This window comes from Notechis scutatus, chromosome 10 (assembly GCF_049901735.1).
Source record: "Notechis scutatus isolate UNSWTSFEM ecotype Mainland chromosome 10, rNotScu1.2, whole genome shotgun sequence".
NCBI lineage: Eukaryota > Metazoa > Chordata > Lepidosauria > Squamata > Elapidae > Notechis > Notechis scutatus.
The window spans coordinates 11478063-11498764 of record NC_142018.1 but is presented as its reverse complement, the minus strand read 5'-3'; the positions used below and the strand labels follow the sequence as shown (position 1 = coordinate 11498764).

Sequence of the window (20702 nt, the reverse complement as noted above, 5' to 3'; positions counted from 1 at the left end):
GCCATTTTTTTCAGGGTGCATTCTGACTGGGCAAAAACATTTTATGGTGTGCCTGTTCAGCATCTGATTACACATTGTATTACTTACTTCTACTGTCTGATGACCCTTTGAAAATGCTCTGAGTACCAGCTGATCCATCTCTTTAAGTTTCAGCTGTTACTTCAGGAAGTATGGCAGGATAAAAGGCAAGTAGAGCACATTATATAACCATTCTTGTTTAAAGTCTCCATCCTACTATTGCAGGAGATGACCAGTGAGCTCATTCACGAAGTATTTCAAGCAAGTAGTTGAAACTACTGATTAAGTCCGTGTGGCTAGAATTAAGTGTTATTAACATTTCTGGATCAAAAGGAAACCACACAGCCCAATGGCCAGGAAACAATTACAAACTGTCCAACTGTAGCAAGTATTCATTTGGCAAATGACTTAACAGGAAAGCTTAAAATTACTTCATGGATTCTCATTGTTTGTTTTTATGGGTCACCACCTCGGCTTTAACTATATAAAGCATTACTAATGAATTTCTAAGTGTTAGTGTATTATTTTTTCTTCCAACATTTTCACATCTTTTTTGAGAAGAAGACATCAATTTTCTTGTTTCAGGATAGTGTCTACTACAGGTAGTCCTTGACTTATGACAGTAACTGAGCCCAACATTTCTGTTGCTAAGTGAGACATTTGTGAAGCAAGTTTTTACGTCTTCGTTTGTTGCACAAAGTGATTTGCTATGCAAACAAAACGATTCACATTTGTTAAGTGAACCACTGCAGTTAAGTTAATCTGGCTTCCTCGTTGGCTTTTGCTTATCAGAAGGTCACAAAAGGTGATTACATGTCCCCAGGACACTACAACCGTCATAAATGTGAATCAGCTGCCAAGTGTGTGAATTTTGATCATGTGACCATAGGGATGCTGCAGTGGTCGTAAATGTGAATAATGGTCATAAGTCACTTTTTTCAACAGTCACAAGTCGAGGACTACCCGTATATCTATGTGGAAAAAAAGCAGCAGGACGCAAATTTTGCTACTAAAAACAAGGTAGCATTCGCCCCCTTCACATTTATTAACTACAATATCAAGTCACATTGGTGGCAAGAAGTAGGGTTGGCTGAAAGACCAGTTTGAATTCCCAGGTATGATTGTATTCTTGCATTTGGCAAAACTCCAGGAGCCGCAGATTTAAGTTTAAAAAAACCAAGTTCCTTCATCCAAAAACAAACCCACCCACCCCCACCCCAAAAATGTAGAAAAGTCTTGTACAAAAGCAGGAAGGTAGATTTTAGTATCAAGGAATTAAGTGACGATCATGAGGGAACGAAACACTTCAAGTGCATTTTTTTTAGCCGGCAAAGTTGTTGCTACTACCCACACTAAAAACTTGCCTAGCTAAAAGATAAGAGAGCAAACGCATAAATAAGACCTCACGTTATCAGCCTGCAGGCAACAGCACATTAAACAGTCTTGGAAACAACGGGGATACCAAGCTTTAAGACATTCTCCTGTGACAGATGATGCACTAGCTATTATTTTTTTAAAAAAACCTTTCAACTTTTATAATAATAATAAAAGTAGTGATACCTGTTCGGGACAAGTAAAAAAAAAAACCTCTGAATTTCCTAGAAAAGTTAAGTTACACCAAGTGACATAAGAAACAGTCCTTTCTAATTATGTTCATCTTAAATCTAGCTGCCTTTTTTTGCAAAGGAAAAAAAAACCCAACTCCACAGACTCAAAAATGTCTCATTGCCACAGGAGCGTTTCTCTTCCCTTGTTGTGTACCATGAATGAATCTTCCAATGCGTGCCTCGGGCCACGCCTGTACCTTCAGGCACAAGAACTTCCGTAATCAAGGCTCAGCAGTAAGACTAGAATAGCAGGAACAAAACAAAACAAAAAGCCATCAAGGTCCATTGTCAAGACAACGCAAAGCAGCTGTCCAAGTTCATCATCATTCCAGTTTGTCAAGCATGGTGGCAATGGGGAGGAAATGGGAGGCCTTAAGCATGTCCTCCTGCCCAGCCAGCTGGGCTGTTGTCCAGTTACATCACCCAACAAACAAGTCATTGTTCATTATTCTCCTTTTTGGCTTGGTTCAATAACATCCATCTTTCCAAGAGTCGTCCACAGGTATGTTGGCCTTTGGATATCTGTTGAGATGTACAGAAAGAAATTTTACTTACACAATGTCAGAAGACAGGGGACTTAACGCATCATCTGTTACTAGTCTTAAATATTTATTTAAAAAGCAAGTATCTTCCCTATTTGTTTTGGGTGGCAGTCTGTTAGATCGCTGCAGAATAAAACTAGGTAGGATTCTTAAAGGAACAATCCTAAATAAAGTTTTATACATGCAAGTGAAGTTGATCATTACTCTCAACTGCATCGCAGGGCAGTCCTGTGCTCTCCTCCCTAGATCCAGTCTGAAACTGGGAAAGAGGAAGGGGGATTCTTTAGAATTAAGGGGAATCTTTCCAGCTTTGAGCTGGCATCTTTCTCTGACTTGCTCAGTTGGCTCGTTTCTTAGCAATCTGGAGAGCCGGAAAAGGCACTTGAGATCAATGCTGTTGGGAAGGTCAGGCATTTAAGACCGCAATCCAAATACAGGTAGTCCTCGATTTAACGACCACAAATTGAGCATTTCTGTTGCTAAGCGAGACATTTCTTAAAGTGAGCTTTGCCCCCATTTGATGGCTTTTCTGGCCACTTTACAATTGATAAGTTATTAACGTTATTAAGTGAATCTGGCTTTCCCATTGAGTTTGCTCGTCAAAGTTGTAAAAGCAGATCACATAACCCTGGGACACCGTGACCGTCATAAATATGAAACAGTTGCCAAGTGCTTGAATTTTAGTCACATGACCATGGAGCAATGGTCGTAAGTGTGAAAAACGGTCATACGTCCACTTTTTTCAGTGCCGTTGTAACTTTAAACCGTCGCTAAAGGAACCATTGCAAATCAAGGACTACCTATACCTCCTCTGTATGAGCTTTTAAAAGTCTCACCTCTTGGCTGGCTGGCTCATCTTGCTCTTTAGAGTGGATGCTCCTGCCACCGACGCTTTATTTTTAGGAAGAGAGCTTTTCGCTCCCGCGGCCACACTGTTGCTTCGGTACACTGAAGCGCCACTACTCGAAGCGCTTGGGTTCAGCGTGGAAGACTGTAGCTTTCGGACTCGGCCAGCCGGACTCGCGTACCCAGCAGCAGCTCTGACGGGCTGCCGTGCGGTTAGGAGAGCGTTGGCACAGGGCCCTGCTTTCACAGGCTGACGAACGGTCAGCGGGGACTGCCCGGCCCCGGAGGAATAGCGGAGTTTATTTGGAGTCAGACCTGAAAGCAGAAGGGAGGGGAAACGGAGACGGTATTAATAAGTATAAAATGAAGGGTCTACTTGGGGAGTATATCCAAAAGGGATCAGGAGGAGAGAAGAGTTTTCAGGCAGATTCACACAGCTGAAGCAGATCCAGGCCATAAGAGGGCTAGAGAAGTCAAACTGTCAACTGAATCCACCGATAAAAGGCACAGGGTTCACCTGCCCAGTCGTGTCCAGCTAGGGCCGTTTCTTTCTCCCACTGGCCGAGGGAGCCAGTGTTGTCCGAAGACATTTCTGTGGTCATGTGGTCATCAAGACTATAGGCTGAGGGGCACAGAGTGCTATTGCCTTCCCACAGACGTGGTACCTATTCATCTACTTGCATATTTGCCTGCTTTCAAACTGCTAGATGGGCACCGCAAATTAAATTAGTAGCCAGTTCATTTGGCAAAACGTGTAGTGATGTTACTCATACGACGGCAAACGAAACCGTCGTATTCTGGACAGCTGAAATTTATGAGCAATCTTCTAGGCCGAACACATTAGAAAAACACACAGAATGACTGTGGCCTGGCACACTTTCTTCAGAGAAGGCCCAGCTGATTTCCCAGAAGAAGTTGTGAAGTGCACTTTTGGTCAACACTGAAAGAACTAAAAACAAATCCCAAAGAACTCCCAAACTTAAAACCATTCAGGGAACGCACAGCCCCATTAAAAGCTGTGGCAAACTTAAGATCTCTAAAACAAACTGTAGCTATCTTTCCTACTTTGGTCATCACACCAACTGAAATATCCTGGAAGTCTGAGAAGCAGCAGCCAACTTACTGACAGATTCCTGATGGATCCTAGAGAGTCGACTGCTGGGAATCTGTAAATCCGAGTCTAGGCTACGGCTATTTCTTACTGACTCCAAAGATCGCAGACCAGTCCGAGCCAGGTTAGGCATACTGTGACGCAGTTCCTCTGCAAAGGATAACATAACAAGAATTGAAAAAAATCCAACTGCTGCTAACATTTCCTCAAAAATAAGACCTATCCCATAAATAAGCCCTAGCATGTTTTCTGTGCGCACCTAATATAAGCCCTACCGCCCCACAAATAAGCCCCAAAGAGCCTGCACAGCCAGCTGCCCACCCATTCTGTCTGGTTGCTCACTGTACCACAGGGGGGCTGTGGGTGTGTGGAGCTTCTCCATGTATCCCACACTGGCTTATCTCCGAGGTAAGCCGGTCCAGGGCGCATGGGGCAGCTCCATTCCCATGCCTTGCCACTGCGGCACCAGCGTGTCATTCAGCTCCTGCTCCATTGTGGCTGTGAGCAAGCAGAAGTGAGCTGGAGGCCACACATGGTCCTACTGGATTGCACTGCTGGAGTCACCGCTGCCTCAAGGAGAAGCAGGTATGGCCTGGTTATGGGGGCCTTGAGGTAAGCCAGTGCAAGGCACGTAGGGCAGCTCCACACCCTCTACCCTGTGGTGGCAGCACTAGCACTGTGCAGCCTCCTGCCCCACTGTGAGCAAAGAGAGGAAATGAGCCTCCTGTACATGGAAAAAAATAAGACACCCCCCCAAAATAAGCCCTAGTGCTTATTTTGGGGCCCAAAAGAAAATAATACCCTAACTCTAACCTGCTGGTTCAAAAACTGAACGAGATTTGTAAACGGGAGCACGCACCTTCGTTCGAAGAATACTTTAGTCTATCTTGCATGGGGCTTTGCACTGTCCTCCGTGGGGGCCGGATTCGGGTATTAGTGGCCCTTCCGTAATCTGCGTTTGTGGACGGAGACTGGCATCGCGGTGAGCTGAGTGGGGATGGCGAGTATCTGTGACTGCTGTGATAGGAGAAAGAGCAGTCATCGTCCTCATCTTCCAAACTGTATGTGTCAAAATCCTGGTCACTGTAGGTGCCTCTGCGCAAGGAATGTAAGGAGGCACTGGAGCTGCGGCGGGAAACGGAGGCCGAGCTGGAGGCACAATCCTGGCGAAGACCTGAAGTAAGACCACGGCCAACAGAAGACATGGTTACTTCTTGATCATGCTGTTTAAGCATACCTGGGATGATATTTTAATATTTCCCATGAAAGGGCTAGCAAAGCAAACATGAAAGCAACCACATCAGACTTGTACCCAAGATAATGAAAGCCACGCAAAGCAATGGCAGCGTTTTCTGCTTGTAGCCTCCATAATTTTAAAGGCACCAAAATGAGGGTTGCAATCTAGCTTTAACATCTCTGCAGACACAATCAGAGAACAAGTAGTTTATGTGTATTTCAGCACTCATAACCAGTATCTGCATTTTGGGGCAAAGTAACAATCCTGAGAGTTTTTATAGTGACAGGATATTGTTACATCCACAGGGCCTGCCCCAGACATTTAGGCAAATATCAGTATATCAACTTTTTCATTCTACAACTTTTTCATTTTACACGTTTATGAGTAAGAAATCAAATGTTCGATGCAATATCCAAGCTATAAATGACCTTAGTTTGCAAGAAACATAGTGGGATGCTGCAGTTCTTTCACAAAGGTACAATTTCAAGGCTAAATTATCCATAATGGGATAGTCTAACGTAGCCTGCTCTAAAAGCAAGACTTTTTTTCTTTCTTTCTCAATCTGGAGAAGACTTTATTTTCTTCTCCAGATTGTTGGGGGGCAATATGCTGACTCTGTAAACCGCTCAGAGAGGGCTATAAAGCAGTGTGAAGTGGGATATAAATCTAAATGCTATGGCTATTTTCCCCTAAGATTGTTAAGCTATGCTGGAACATGCGTGGACTTCAGAAGCAGCTGCAATGAGTTCAAGAGCAGGTGCTTCTAGACCAGGGGTGTCCAACCTTGGCAACTTTAAGACTTGTGGACTTCAACTCCCAGAATTCCTCAGCCAGCTTTGCTGGCTGAGGAATTCTGGGAGTTGAAGTCCACAAGTCTTAAAGTTGCCAAGGTTGGACACCCCTGGTCTAGACAGACATAGCCAAAGTTGCAACAGACATGTTTCTTCATCTCATTAAATGGGGACATCTAATTTACTAGCAGGGGCACCCAATTGCCCATTACCTAAGAAACTATCTGTGCGTTCTCTTGGGCTGTGAATGAGAGAAACATTAAGTATGTGGGGAAAATGATATTTTGTGTATTATTGTTTCTTTAAAAAAAAAATCCTCCTGCAGAAGGTGACATGGAGACAGAAATACTGTAAATTGCTTTCACTTACTTTCTTCCTGTAGGCGGGCCATAACTTGCACATCAGTCAAGTCCTGCAGTTTGTAGCCCATTGAAATTGAATCGTCTGAGGTACTAAGTTCGCTATCGACAGAAGACTGAGAGCTCAAAGCTGAATGCACGTTCAAGTAACCTTAGAAAGAGGTGGGGAAGAAGAAAAAGGAAGGTGAGGGCGAGGAAGCTACAGATATAATTTTAAAATACAAGCACGGTTATAACACTCATTTTCCCCCCCAGTTTTGTACTCAAATCCCTTACAAGGTAAACAAATTTATCGTTAAGGATTGACCAGCAATGAGTTCAAAGGGAAATAATTATTTCAATATTCAATACGGAGGAAAGTTATCCTGCCATATAATGGTAAGTGTAGAATTCTGTTATTAAAATCGTCATTTCAGTTCATCTTTCCTATCCTAATGTCTTAGATGAATGGGCATTACTCCGAGCTGCCTCCTACAAACCTTTGGCAACTCGGTTTCTGTGACATGCAGGGAAAGAAAAGGATTATAGCCTGTAAAATAGTTTGGATGGAGCCACCCAGAGCCATCAAAACTAGGTCAAACAAAATTACATCATTTCCTATAGCACCAGAAATAATACAAAACTAAGAGGGACGTGTTTGTGAATGCAAAGTCGGCTTGCTTCATTAGCTACAAAGTAATTGAACTTTTTATTCTATGAGTGAAGGGTTTCCCTAACAACATGTGGCTGAAGATATGAGTCATCATCCTCTACTAAAGAGTACACATGCCAATATTAACATGTTTCAGGGCTTCTTAGATTGTATCCAATTACATCAGTCAAGATGGCTCTCTAATTTCTACAGCAGCTGAATGAGGATTTTTGAAAATTAATCTTTTCAAATTCAGAGTGTGAATTTAAGATAATGCCCAAGCTTGCTGCAAAACATATTCTGTTTTTGGTTTGAATACTTCAGAGAACAAGTGAGGTTATTTTATTTTATTTTTAAAAAAGGCAACACAAGAGAACCAGACATTTTGGCCACCAAGTTGTACTGTAAACATGTTACTAGTTCACTATTGTTTCTAGCCTTCCCTCAATATACAATATATTTATAGGTCATTTTGACATAAAGAGGGGCTGGTGTGGGGAGAGAAACATTGTTTGCTTGACTGGCCAGAACAGATTCTTATTGTTAGACAAGCAGGATACTTATTTACAAAGTCCTGGACACGTTCAAAAAAGCAGTCACTTAGTCATTAAACAAGAAACTAAGCTAATTATATGGCAAGATTCGTGTGTGTTTAAGCAGGATAAGCATTCGTGACTAACCACAGCAATCTTAATTCCCTAAGCAGTGCTGTCTTGTTTGTTACTCAGAAAGCAATTAAAATTACTAAAGCAGTGTAGGATCAAACAAGAGAGAATACCATTCTCAGAGTTAGCAACAAGAGTCTGGATGGCTTCCAAAAGTAAATTCACAGAGAACAAGGGGAGCAGGTCAGCACTTAGGTACAGGAAAGAAAAAGGACTTCATAGGTTGACCTTACTGCCATTCCAATCTGGAGTGAGGGCTCTGCACTTAATATTGATTGGGGAAATAAAATTCTTGTTCCTTTCAACGGGAGCTTCCCTCCCAAAATAAATCACCATGTGGAAAGGTAATGATCCAGAAGCTAATCAAGAGCAAAGAATTAAAACTGCCACGCTATAGCCTCAGTCTGCCTAGAGTTAATCCTGTCCAATCACTGCAATTGATTTGACTGAAGTCATTCATAGGAACTGCTAATTGAATAAACTAGAACAGAAGTAAATTAGAACAGCAACCTGTCTGGGTAAAACTCTGTACAGAAATATTTCTCGACCTTGGCAACGTCAAGACTTGTGGACTTCAGCTCCCAGAATTCCCCGGCCAGCTTTGCTGTACAGTATTGAATATCTTTGCTATATATACAGATATTCATCATTATTGCATTGCTATGCAGTATCTGAAAATGCACCGATTTAGTTGGCAGGAGAAAGAAAGCAAAATATAGGATTTGAGGGCAAGGTCTGTAAAGATTCATTCCCTCTCTCTGTCTCTCTCTTCCTCCCCCGGCGCTTCTCTAATTGATTAATTTCATTGGTGGCTCCATCAAGTGGAAGGAGAATTTCCAGTTCAGCAAAAAAATGAATTTTCACATGACTGAGATAAAAATCATGATAAAGGTCTGCAAAGGAAAGGGATGCCAAATTTCAGGCTTGCAGAGCAAGCAAGAGTATCCAATTAAAAGCTGCCTGGTATGTAGGCAGTCACTACATGTAGCCTTCCTCATTAGTTGCAGTTTGAGGATGCTGTATAATAATTAATGCATTAATGAAAATTATATTCTTAGGTTCACTCACTGCTCTGAAAGGATTTGTTATATAACTCTCAAATAATTGGTCTAATTAAAAAAAACATTTAAAATAGTTTCTGCATTGCTATTTGATCTGTCTTTAGGAAACTGAAAACACTGAATTGGCAGCAAACCAGATAAGCTGGGTATAGTTTCTGTCACTGAAAGGAAAGAGGAAAGGATTACCAGGAATTCCAGTAATAAAAGGCAAAAATAATAAAGTACAAGTTAGTGTTATAGCCTCCAGTTGGAAAAGGCAATTCAGTATGTAAGATGTCAGTAATTTAGTCTTAATAGGTTTTCTCTTCTGAACCCCAAATGCCCAAGAAATATTTAGAAAATGGCCTGATGGTATTTCATTTGTCTTTTTTTTTTAAATCAAGCATGCAATAAGCAACTGGCATTTAAACGCTAGTTCTAAATGCAAATCAACTCTGTACAGCAACGTGAACTAGGTGAGATTTGAAAGTTGTTTTAGCTGTTTCTCCCAGGCAAACTGGTCATTCCACTTTTTGGAAAACTTCAGGCAAAGCAGACAAGAAATGTGTAAGTCTATTTATTATATTTTGGATTACAGGTGGTCCTTGACTTAAAACAGTCCATTTAGTGACCGTTCGAAGTTACAGCGGCACTGAAAAAAGTGACTTGTGACCGTTTTTCAGACTTACAACCATTGCCGCACCCCCATGTTCAAGTGACCAAAATTCAGACAGTTGGCAACTTATGACGGCTGCAGTCATAAGTATTTAGGACGGCTGCAGTATTCCGGGGTCGCGTGATCCTGTTTAGCCACCTTCTGACAAGCCAAATCAAAGGGAAAACCAGATTCACTTAACAACTGTATTACTAACTTAACAACTGCAGTGATTCACTTGACAATGGAGCAATACTTAAAAAAACGTTTCGCTTAACAACAAAAATTTTGGGCTCAATTGAAGTCATAAGTCGAGGACTACCCGTATAAGCAAATTCTTGCCAACCATGGGAGAGAATGGATGGATGGATGGATGGATACACACACACACATACACGCAAGTTAAAACATTTTCACATACATGAAAGCAGCAAGGCAACACAAGAATGCCATGCTAAAGAGGAAGATTCTCCATTTTCCTAAGGGATAATCAAATGCCCTGGGCCTGAAGCAGATGGGCCAGACTATGGTCCTTGGCCACAAAAATAATAGAGACCTTTTTAAAAAGAACAAAAAACCGAATTAGCGCAAAGAAGCAAGATTTAAATAAGAAGATTTCTGGAAGCTTTAGCTGAAGGAGCCCTTAGATCAGGGGTGTCAAACTCAATTTCACTGAGGGCTGCATCAGGTCTGTGGTTGACCCCGGGGGGGGGGCAGGGCTGGTGTTGCCGACTGGGTGAGTGTGGCCAGTTTGATGCCACTCCCCAAACTGGTGGCATGTTTCCTCTTTGCATTGGGTAAACTGGGCTGAAGCCACGCTGGCCCGATGTTTCCACTTTGCATTGAGTAGACCGGGCCGAAGCGATGTGGGCCGGTACCTTACATGTCCCTCATCGCCTTGTGTTTTGACACCCCTGCCTTAGATCATCACGTTAAACTGAACAAAGCACACCAGTCACATCTTGTCCTCCCTCGGCATGCATTTCCCACCTCCATTCCTCTGAAAAGTATCCCGGATGCCATGCCATACCTGAGCTACCGCAAGTTAGTAGTGGTTTGTTAGTTGATTTGTAGTGCCCAGGAGAGTTTAGTGCATTGCTACAGGACCCTGTGTCTGCATTCAAGTTATGCACACTTGGAGACGCCAATGGACTGCAATACAGGGATTTCCACCTACTGGCTAAAGGAAGAAACAAAAAAAGCCACGAATTGTTACCACATTAAAAACAGATACTCAGATGAGGAGAGAGAGAGAATGAATGTCAAACCACATCTGCATGCATTACATGCCAGACACACTCACCCTGAGTCATGATACAAACCAATAAATTCAATTTCCAATTATGGCTGACAGATTAATCTCTGGAATTAAAACATATGAAGACAATCCTTAGTTCTCCACAGGCTATCCTGTCTTAGCTGGGTGTGAATATTGACAATGTTCACCTTGGACATACTTCAGTCGGTTTGAGGTGCTAAAGGAAACCCTGTGAAAGAGGAGCTGTGGTTCTTCTCTACAGCTTCCCAAATGACAGCCAGGCTGGATGAGACGATATCCAGTATTACAGCATTTCTCTCCAAAGAAGAAATGCATAGCTTGCCATCTCTCATCCTGGAATGTGGATGTGCATATGTAAGTTCCCAGTTGGACAATCTTAAGAGTTACTGATACTCTATGCCCAAAAATTTCAACACAAATCAGGTTTCTGGAGTTATCGAGGCAGTGTGATCCAATGAAAATATTATCTAGTGGGGAAACTGTTCTGGGCCCATTTCTCAAAATGCTTCTTTCTGGCTAAGTATGATGGGACTATAAAGTTATAGCATCAAGAGTCCCCCAAAAAACTTGGCACAGAACTATTAAAACCAAATAAAGATTTGCTATCATTATCTACAGCTGAGATTTAAGACAATACTGAAAATTCAAAAAAGGGTGGTATTTATGAAAAACAGTCATTTTATTCTGATCTACATCGTCCTCATATTCTAGGACTGGTTTACAAGTTTGTTTAATTTGTCGACAAACTTGCTAATGTGTAAGTTGTTGCAGTGTTCAACTTAACACACTTTGAAAAAAAAACAATAGTATTTAGCTAGCAGAGTGTTATGCAATTTTTCTGTTTCCCTGAGAATGTAATATGATGCCAAATGACAAAATCAAGTTTTCATGCAAAATCTGTCTAAAACCATTCTTCAGTTTACTACCATATTAATGTTTTCCACAGTAGCAAGATACTCAAGTTATAATTACTCAGTGGGCAGCAACTTATAGTACTGAATGTATTGTGTCAAAATCAAAATAAGCTTTTATATTTTTAAGTGCCGTGTGCCAACTAGTAAAGTTGTATATGTATGTGAATAACGAGTTACATTTGGAAAAAAGGACTATTTGAAATGAAACAGTACAACATAAAAACATTTGAAAGAAAGTATTTCCTTTAAGGTTTGCAAAATATATTTTTAAAAGATTATCCCAAATTGTCTTAATATCCTTATGAGGGCAGAGGAAATTCTCCAACTAGGGCTTCTGGTCAAAAGAATCACATAGCTTTCTACTTAGGGCAAATCTAGAAGCAGGCATAAAAACTAGCATATTAAGATGGATGATTTGGGGCTAGTCACCCTGTCTCAACTCAATCCATCTCACAGAGGTGTTGCTGGTGGTGGTGGGAAACAGGGCAGGAGCATAACATAGGCCAGGGGTCCTCAAACTTGGAAAGTTTAAGACTTGTGGACTTCAACTCCCAGAATTCCTCCTCCAGTCATGTTAGCCCAGGAATTCTGGGAGTTGAAGTCCACAAGTCTTAAAAACTTTCCAAATTTGGATACCCTTGACATAGGCTATCCTGAGTTGTATAAAGGCAGGATACAAATCTAATAATCACAATTATGATTAGCTCAAGTGATATCCCACATAAGCACCAGGCTTAATGTAACTGGGTTTGATCTGTACCAAGTAAATGCAAAAATGCAAAACCAAAAAAGTCCCGATTTTAAGGTGTTATTACTGATCGTATGAACCAATTCGTTTTTCTCAGGTCTTCTCCATTATGTCCATGATGCCGAGTCCTTTAAAAGTGGGACAGTAACAAATCAATCCTACTAGCTTCCTTGGTGATCATTTAAGGCAGGGGTGTCCAACCTTGGCGACTTTAAGACTTGTGGACTTCAACTCCCAGAATTCCTCAGCCAGCAAAGCTGGCTGAGGAATTCTGGGAGTTGAAGTCCACAAGTCTTAAAGTCGCCAAGGTTGGACACCCCTGATTTAAGGCTTCTTACAAGACAATCCGTAGGCCTACCTTGGTCAAGTCTGCTGAGGAGAGTACGGCAAGCTGCCTCAGTCTCAGGACTAGGGTGATCCAACACCTGCCTACACCACTTCAGGGGAGACTCCTTTTTATCTGCTGGTGGTTTTCTTGGAGAAACATACAGCCTGAAGTGGGAAGGTAAAAAGTTTGACAGTTTGATTAGAGCAATTCTTTCAGTATCGCTATGCTTCCAGTATTTTATCAACAAATGTCAGACATTACAGCAAAGAAAGTAATGTAACAAGTCTTCCCCTTTCTTAACTATTTGGGGATCAGGCAAAATTACTTCCATTTTTAAGATGGATTCAAATTTCATCGTTCATCTGATAATGATATCTATCCTACTGTACTTTCTTGTACATCTGTTTCATTTTCTCACATATAGGTAGTCCTTGACTTACGACCACAGCGGAGCCCAAAATTTCTGTTGTTAAATGAGACATTTGTTAAGTGAGTTTTGCCCCACTTTATGACCTTGCTTGCCACAGTACTCAAGTGAATCATTGCAGTTAAGTTAGTAACAGGGCAGTGAAGTGAATCTTCTGGCTTCTCTATTGACTTCGCTTGTCAGAAGATTTGCTCAAAGAATGCAAATGACCAGCTGTCCGCAAGGAATATAAATCCTTCCATTCCCCCACCCCCATCCAGTCAGAGCTGAAGAAGCTTCTTGGATGAGAAGTGAAACGTCTTCAAAGAAAAACCAGAAAGTCCACTTGCCTCTTGAAAAAAAAAAAGCGCCTCTGGGACAACCAGACACTTGTCAGAAGGTTACAAAACGTAATCATGTGATCCCAGGACGCTGAGTCAGTTGCCAAGCGCGCGAATTTTGATCACATGATGTTGCAATGAGTCCTAAGTGTCAAAAATGGCATAAGTCACTTTCTTTAGTGCTGTTGTAACTTTTAATGGTCACTAAATGAACTGATGTAAGTCAACCGGTACATAACTGTTTTGGCTAAGGAAATAATGATCAATGGCAGGAGAAACATTTTAATGTTTGTTGTAAAACAATGATTGGGTAATAACAATGTAATATCTCTTCAATTTTTTTCAAGATACATTGCTCAGGTAAATTCTTGCAATCTTAACAAAAATATTCCTATCAACTTATCCTCTGAATGATCTCATATGAGTTTACTATAATTTTGAATCCCTATAGCAGAGCTTATTCATTTTTTAAAAAAATCATTTTTTAAAAATCTTCGGCCCCTTCCACTTTTTTCAAGTACAGCCCCCTTCCAACTTCTAGCAAGCATCTTCCACTGCCCAGGGGGAAAAAATCTAATAATCCAGTCCTCTCTTTCATCTAATCTAATTATTTCTTCAATAACGAGCTTAAGGAAATTACTTAAGGTATTGTTGCTTAAGGTGACCTTACATCTTACATTTTGCTATGTGTACAGATCAAACTATTATGCAAATACCTGTAATACTAATAGAAATACTTCAAGGAACTATATTTGGCAATAGTTTTCGCTCCATTAGGCAATCTCTTATGAGAAAAGCGGCACTCTAAAAAGAAATATAGGCCTCCTGGTTTCCCATAGCTGTTTTCCTTTCTGTTTCTCTTAAACATTTTAGACTCACAGGTTTTTGGTTTACAAATTAATCCCTTCTCTTTCACACTGTCCATTTTCCTGTCACACTGCTGCGCTCAGTGATGTTTTTGAGGGCCAGTGGACTGAAGAGAAAGAGAATAATAATATATTCTGGAAACTATGATTATAGCTTTATTCCCTCTTAGCATGAATCCTTTGGAGCTACAATATGTAGTCTCATATAGTACATACCAGCTGTCCTCTTCATCGCTGCCATTCTCTAACTCCAGTAATTCCACTTCATCCAGAGTTGTTTCATTCAAGAGGACTTCCACGCTGGTGTTTGCTTCCTTCATTTGCAACGCCGGCTCAATCCCTGGGGCGAAATCTTCTAGCAACATAGTGGGGTTGCAATCCCAACGAGAGACGACATTTGTGTTAGCATCGCTGTTCTGCACCTGGGTACTGCTCACAAACTTTGCCCCGAAGGGCCCTTTGTCAGAACTGTTCTCACAACTGTGCTGTATTGTGGTCTCCTCCACATCCTTTTTAAAGAACTCGCCACTTTCCTCTGCTTCTGACCTTATTTTACTCAGGGCTGAATGCAGGTCTGCCACGATTTGCAATTCCTGCTTATCCATTAGTACGTTGATGCTATTATTCATTTCCATGCCGTTGAGCCTGGAATTGCAATTATCCACTCCAGCATCAGCTTGGCTCAGCATTTTGGCCTCTGGCACACTTCGCAGGCTTCTAGTTCTCAGCTGCTGGTTCTGGAGCTCCAGCCGCCTCACAAGCTCTTGCAGTTTCCTCACTTCTTCCAGCTCAGGGCCCACCTGATCAGCCATTGATTCTGCATCAGGACCCATCACCGAGTTGTCTGTTGAGCTTCGGCTCAATTCCGTTCCCAGACTGTGGTCTGGCTGAATTATGGTGGTGCTCCCAGGAACGACCATCTTCATGGAACCCCTGAGGAATTTTGCTGGGAAAAGATACCACAGAAGGTGGATATTAAAGAAACGGTGAACACACGTAAATTATCGGCTTTCCTATACAGTGTGATGACACAGCAAGAATGCCTTAGTGAATCTCAAAGCAATTTATCTGCAGGAATAGTATGTTTTATTTACACCGGCTATCCTGACGTGGTCAATGCTCCTTCGGTACAAGCAGTAGCTGTAATGACTGCTATGAGATACATGGCTAATCTGCACCTACTGTGTAAGTTGACATTTATAATGAGAACTTGTAAAGTAAATAATCTTCCCAAATCCAACTGGAGCTGCCAACATAGAAGCACTTTCAACAGAAGCTTTTGTGTGGCAAGGTCATTTAGTAAACAGTACACCCAACTCTGCCTTCTTAAATATTACTGATCTAAAAACAAAAATTCAAAGAAAAGTGTTGCCTAAGTCCATGCAAAAAGAAAGATTCAGAAATTAAAGATCTGAAAGATATATTACTGCAGTTCCATATGGTGGCAGTTTGTAACACTATAGTTTTGAAAGATTAAATATTGAAGGAAGAAAAACTGAGCACTTCACATTAAACACAGACTGTAAAAATGTGGCTCACCCCCACCATTTAATCAATCATAAATTTGTTTCTTCAGGTTTTGATAAGAAATAAAATGAAATCCGGGACTGACAGCAGTTTAGTGCTTAATGCCAGAAACTAAATATTTTGCAGTCTGAGGAATTAGGCAACCAATACATTATTATAAAATTTACATACATCATAGCTTGGGAAAGTATCTTTAACAGAGAATATTTTAGACTTCACTACAGCTCAATGCTCATTGAGAGAATAGTGACACTGGAAAGAGCACGTGTAGAGAATTTTCTTGATTAATTATAAGGCAAATACATAGAATGATATAAAAAGGGCAGTATCAATATTTTATTATTCCACTTTATATACTGTACACCAAAAATGAGGAAAAACAAAAATAATGCAGGTATTATAAGCAGCTATACTAAGTAGGATTTAATACAAATAATACTGTTGGCAATTTAAAACTATTCTTGTGCTCACATTTTCAAGTCTTGCAAAACAAAACCAATTTTTAAATTCCTAAGCATCTCCTGCATTAAAACTCAAAATATAATTTGAGTGTGTGCCCCATTTACAAGGCAAAATAGAGGGGAAAGTTCATCCCCTCATAATACAGTGTGTGTGTGTGTGTGTGTGTGTGTATGTCTACACACACTCTCTCTCTCTCTCTCTCTCTCTCTATATATATATATATATATATATATATATATATATCTATATATAGAAAGCAGCAATACAAGAAATAATACTGAATAATTTTGGTTCAAAGACCAAAGGAGGAAGAAGTATCCTTCCAATAATCTTTCTAATCTAATTCCTAGTCACTAAACTCTTCATGAGAGTTTTATGTGCTTTTAATGAGTTGGAAAAAAACTATAGTAACCCTATAATCAGAGTCAGATAATATGCATCCATCCAAAAGAAAATAACAATGTTGTAAGGAATGGGTTTTTCTAAAAAAAGAAAACTGCTGAGAATGAAACTGTAGCATCTCTCACCAGACATGCTAAATTCTCTTATTGCCACGTATTTTTAAAGACAATTCATAATCTCATTTTCACATCAAGACAAAACTATAAATGGGTCTAATTTTGAACAACACAATTTACATTGCCCAGCCCAAGTTTTGCAAAACAGTCTCCTTTTGTTAAATCGATTAACAAAGGCCAACTAAAAAAAAAATACATTGAAAACATACTATTGCATTTCAGAATTTCTCATTCCTATTTCGAGCAAACCACTGCAATCCAACAGAACCTGTCCCCAACAAATGTAACAGCTACTGAAAGGGCAGCATTCTAGTCTCCGTTACCTTCACCCATTCCAAAGAGTAAATTCTTACCAGCACATCTGTCAAACACAACCACAGCGACAGAACCTCCCTGGTCTCACTGGATGACCTCACAGTCCGAGTCATCAGGAGCTGCATGGAGCTGAGGAGGAAAAGAAAGTATGCAATGCCATTGCAACAGGGAGAAAAAGGGGGGAAATATGAGAGGCTATCTTATCACCAGAAGCTGCTACATAGACACCTTCCCCCCCCCTGCACTTAGGGAAAACGGTGGCCAGGTCTGTGTTCTCAAATGAAAAAAAAAAGTCAGATGTTGCAAAGAGAAAAAGGAGAGCATCAGGAGAACCTGCTCACAGAGTGCTCCCTCTTAAATATCCCCAAGTAGGACAAAAGATCTTCTCAAGGGAAATAGGTGAATGGAAAAGGAAAGAGGACCGATGCTTTCCTTTGGGGAGTCTTAAGGAGGGAGGACCATGCAGTCCCAACCAAGCAGGAGCAGCCTCATTTATTTTTGAACCCCACCCCTATCTGGGGATGGCTTTTGCAGGGGAAAGAGGAGGGCAGGGGAGGAGTTCCCAGAAAGCAATTCCAGGAACGAGGTTGCCCCAAATTAAAGAAAAAGAGGGGAAGATGCTCTTGGGGAGAAACAAAAGAGCTAACCACATACTGCCCAGACAGAAGGTGAGTCTTTAGCCAAGCTGCTCTCTCTGACAGAGGACAATTTTTGTAGCTCATGGTTGAACTGTGGGGCCCTTGGTACTCTCTGAGCTTGGCGGATTTCTTCTAGATGGTTCATTACCCAACTAGGTGACCTCATCAATGCTGGAGGAGGAGGAGGAGGACGAGGACTACTACTATAGGACCCTTGGTGCTCTCTAAGCTTGGTGACTTTCTTGCAAACCTTTCATTGCCCAGTCTTTTGTGCTTTCTAATAATTAACTAATAATAAAATATACTTAAATTAGGTGACCTCATCAGTGCTAGGAGAGGGGCGGGAAGCAGGAGAAGGACAATGACTATAGGATCCTTGGTGCTTTCTGGGCTTGGTTGTTTTCTTGCAGACCTTTCATTACCCAACTAGGGAACTTCATCAGTCCTGGAAGGCAGGGGGAGTTGAGGAGAAGGACTGTGGATCCTTGGTGGTCTAGGAACATGGGTTGTTTTCTTGGAGATGTTTCATTACCAAACTAGATAACATCATCAGTGCTGGAAGGAAGAGGGAGGTGTTGCTCACCAACATGGCAAGCCATGTTGTACATAAACAGAGAACAAACCCCTCTCCCTTCTACCACTGATGATGTTACCTAGTTTGGGTAATGAAATGTCTGCAAGAAAACAACCAAACTCAGAGAGCACCAAGGACCCCCCAGTCCTCCTCCTCCTCCTGCTCTTCCATTTCTCCTCCACTCCACATACATTATGTCCTTCCAACACTGATGATGTTACCTAGTTTGGTAACGAACCATCCCCAAGAAAACAACCCAAGCTCCTAGACCACCAAGGACCTACAGTCCTCCTTCTCAACACCCACCCTGCCAAGCACCCCATCTTCCTCCTCCCCACTCCCTCCTAACACTGATGAGGTTCCCTAGTTGGGTAGTGAATGGTCTGCAAGAAAACAACCAGGCTCAGAGAGCACCAAGGACCCCACAGTCCTCCTTCTCCTCCCCCCCGCTCCTTCCTACCCCTCTCCCTCCCCCCTTCCTCCTCCTCCCCCTCCTCTTCCCCCTTCCTTTCCCTTCTTCCTCTTCCTCCCCCTCCCCTTCCTCCTCCTCCCTCCCTTCCTCCCCCTCCCTTCTTCCTCCTTGTCCCCTTCTTCTTCTTCCTTCCCCTCCTCTTCCCCCTCCCCCCCTTTCTCTTCTTCCTCTTCCCCTCCCTCCCTCTTCCTCTCTCCCCTTCTTCCTTCCCTGGCTGGGTAATGAAGGTCTCCTCCTTTCCTCTTCTCCCCCCCCTGCCGTCCAAGGCTTCGCCAAGCCCAAAGACCCCCAGCTCCCCTCCTCCCCTCCCTTTCTCTTCTTCTTCTTCCTCCTCCCCCTCCCCTCCCTCTTCCTCCTCTTATCCCACTCCCTTCCACCACTGATGAGGTTCCCTGGCTGGGTAATGAAAGGTCTGCAAGATCACCAAGCTCAGAAAGCACCAAGCATCCTTTAGTCCTCCTCCCTCCTTCTCCTAGCTCGGAGGAGATTCCCTAGCTGGGTAGCGAAACGTCTGCAAGGAAGCCGCCAAGCCCAAAGACCACCCAGCTCCCCCCTCCAAACCCCTCCCCACCCAATAAACATCACCCCCCCCCCACCCACCTTATAGAGAGAGAACACGAATTCACCCAAATAAGAAAACGAGAGGAAGGGGGCAGCTGCCCCAGGGCCCGAAGAGCCCCTCCAGTGTGACGCGAGGGGGGCTTCCTCACCTGCCCGGCCAGGCCAGGACCCTTTCAGGGAAGCGAGGAGGGCTGAAAGGCCTTTCTATCGAGAAGGATGGAGGCCGTGGGTGGGGAAGACCCGGCCCGGGAGCTTGAGGGCGGGCGGGGGGGGGAAACTAGGCCTGGCGCCTCGCCTGAGGGGAGCGCGGAGACCGCGTGACGGGGGGGGGGGGGGGAAGCAAGCGACCTTCGGAGCGCGCGCTCACCTCCTTACCTGCCGCCGCCGCCGCCGCCGCCTCGCGCACGCGCAGTCCGAGCCACCTCTCTGTTGTTGCCGCGGCGGGCTCCCTCGCCGCCTCCCCTCTCGGCCCGATTGGCTCAACTTCGCGGAGTCATTTGCATAGGAGGGACCGGGGGAGGAAGGGGATTGGCTGCCAGCAGGGAGGGGAGGCGCGAGGGCAAGGGAACCAGCGCGCTCCAAGCTCAGAGCCCCCCCCCCCCCCCCACCCCGGCCGGGCTAAGCGCTCAGCCCCGGCCGCGAGTCTTTCGGGCAAGTGGGTTTTAGTGCGCCTGCGCGCGGGCGGGTGGAGAAGAAGCGCTCTGCGGGAAGCGCGCGTGGAGTTTCGCAGCGGCTTCCTCGGTGGTTCCCCGCGGATTGCACCCCATTTATATCCAAGCCTGTCGCTTTCATGCACAGATGTGACAATAAAATAAGAATAGAATTAGAAATAGAAATAGAAATAGAATGGAATAAGAATAGAATAGAATAGAATAGAATAGAATAGAATAGAATGAGATGGAAGGGACCTTGGAGGTCTTCTAGTCCAGCCCCTTGCTCAAGCAGGAGAACCCATTAGTTTAGTTAGATTAGTTTCCACCCATTGTTTCTTGTCCTGCCCTCTGATGCTTTGGAGAATAATGAATGAGGGGAAAGAAAGAGCATTTTTAAATGCACTCCAAGGGCAGTAAAACGTAATTTTAAAAATGCCTTTGCAGAAGCTAGCAAGGAGAGACTTGAACCTGTGGCCCTCTGGATAAATTATAAGTTTTAGCAGCCCCAACAGAGGCTGTCTCTGATAAGGGATGCTGGAAGCTGTGGTTCAGCGACATTGGGATGGGATGCAAACCCCCCAAATCTGCATGAAGCTAT

General features: G+C 42.9%; 1 protein-coding gene across 4 annotated transcripts; it reads right to left on the bottom strand.

The window, feature by feature from the left end:
* Positions 1-202: 202 nt before the first annotated feature.
* LOC113416657 (SLAIN motif-containing protein-like) lies at positions 203-19866 on the bottom strand. Of its 4 annotated transcripts, none has more exons than XM_087972115.1 (10): positions 19601-19866; positions 17245-17335; positions 14601-15330; positions 12802-12935; positions 10533-10682; positions 6522-6662; positions 4984-5298; positions 4137-4274; positions 3004-3328; positions 203-2147 (listed from the first exon to the last, which is right to left on the bottom strand). In XM_087972115.1, exons 3-10 carry the CDS (start codon positions 15308-15310, stop codon positions 2093-2095), a joined length of 1968 nt encoding a protein of 655 aa, XP_087828241.1. In that variant the 5' UTR covers positions 15311-15330; positions 17245-17335; positions 19601-19866; the 3' UTR covers positions 203-2092. The 4 variants fall into 4 exon arrangements, with proteins under 4 accessions (XP_087828241.1, XP_087828242.1, XP_087828243.1 ...); XM_087972116.1 differs by having other exon boundaries at positions 19827-19866; XM_087972117.1 differs by lacking the exon at positions 10533-10682 and having other exon boundaries at positions 1020-2147.
* Between the last annotated feature and the right edge of the window lie 836 nt (positions 19867-20702).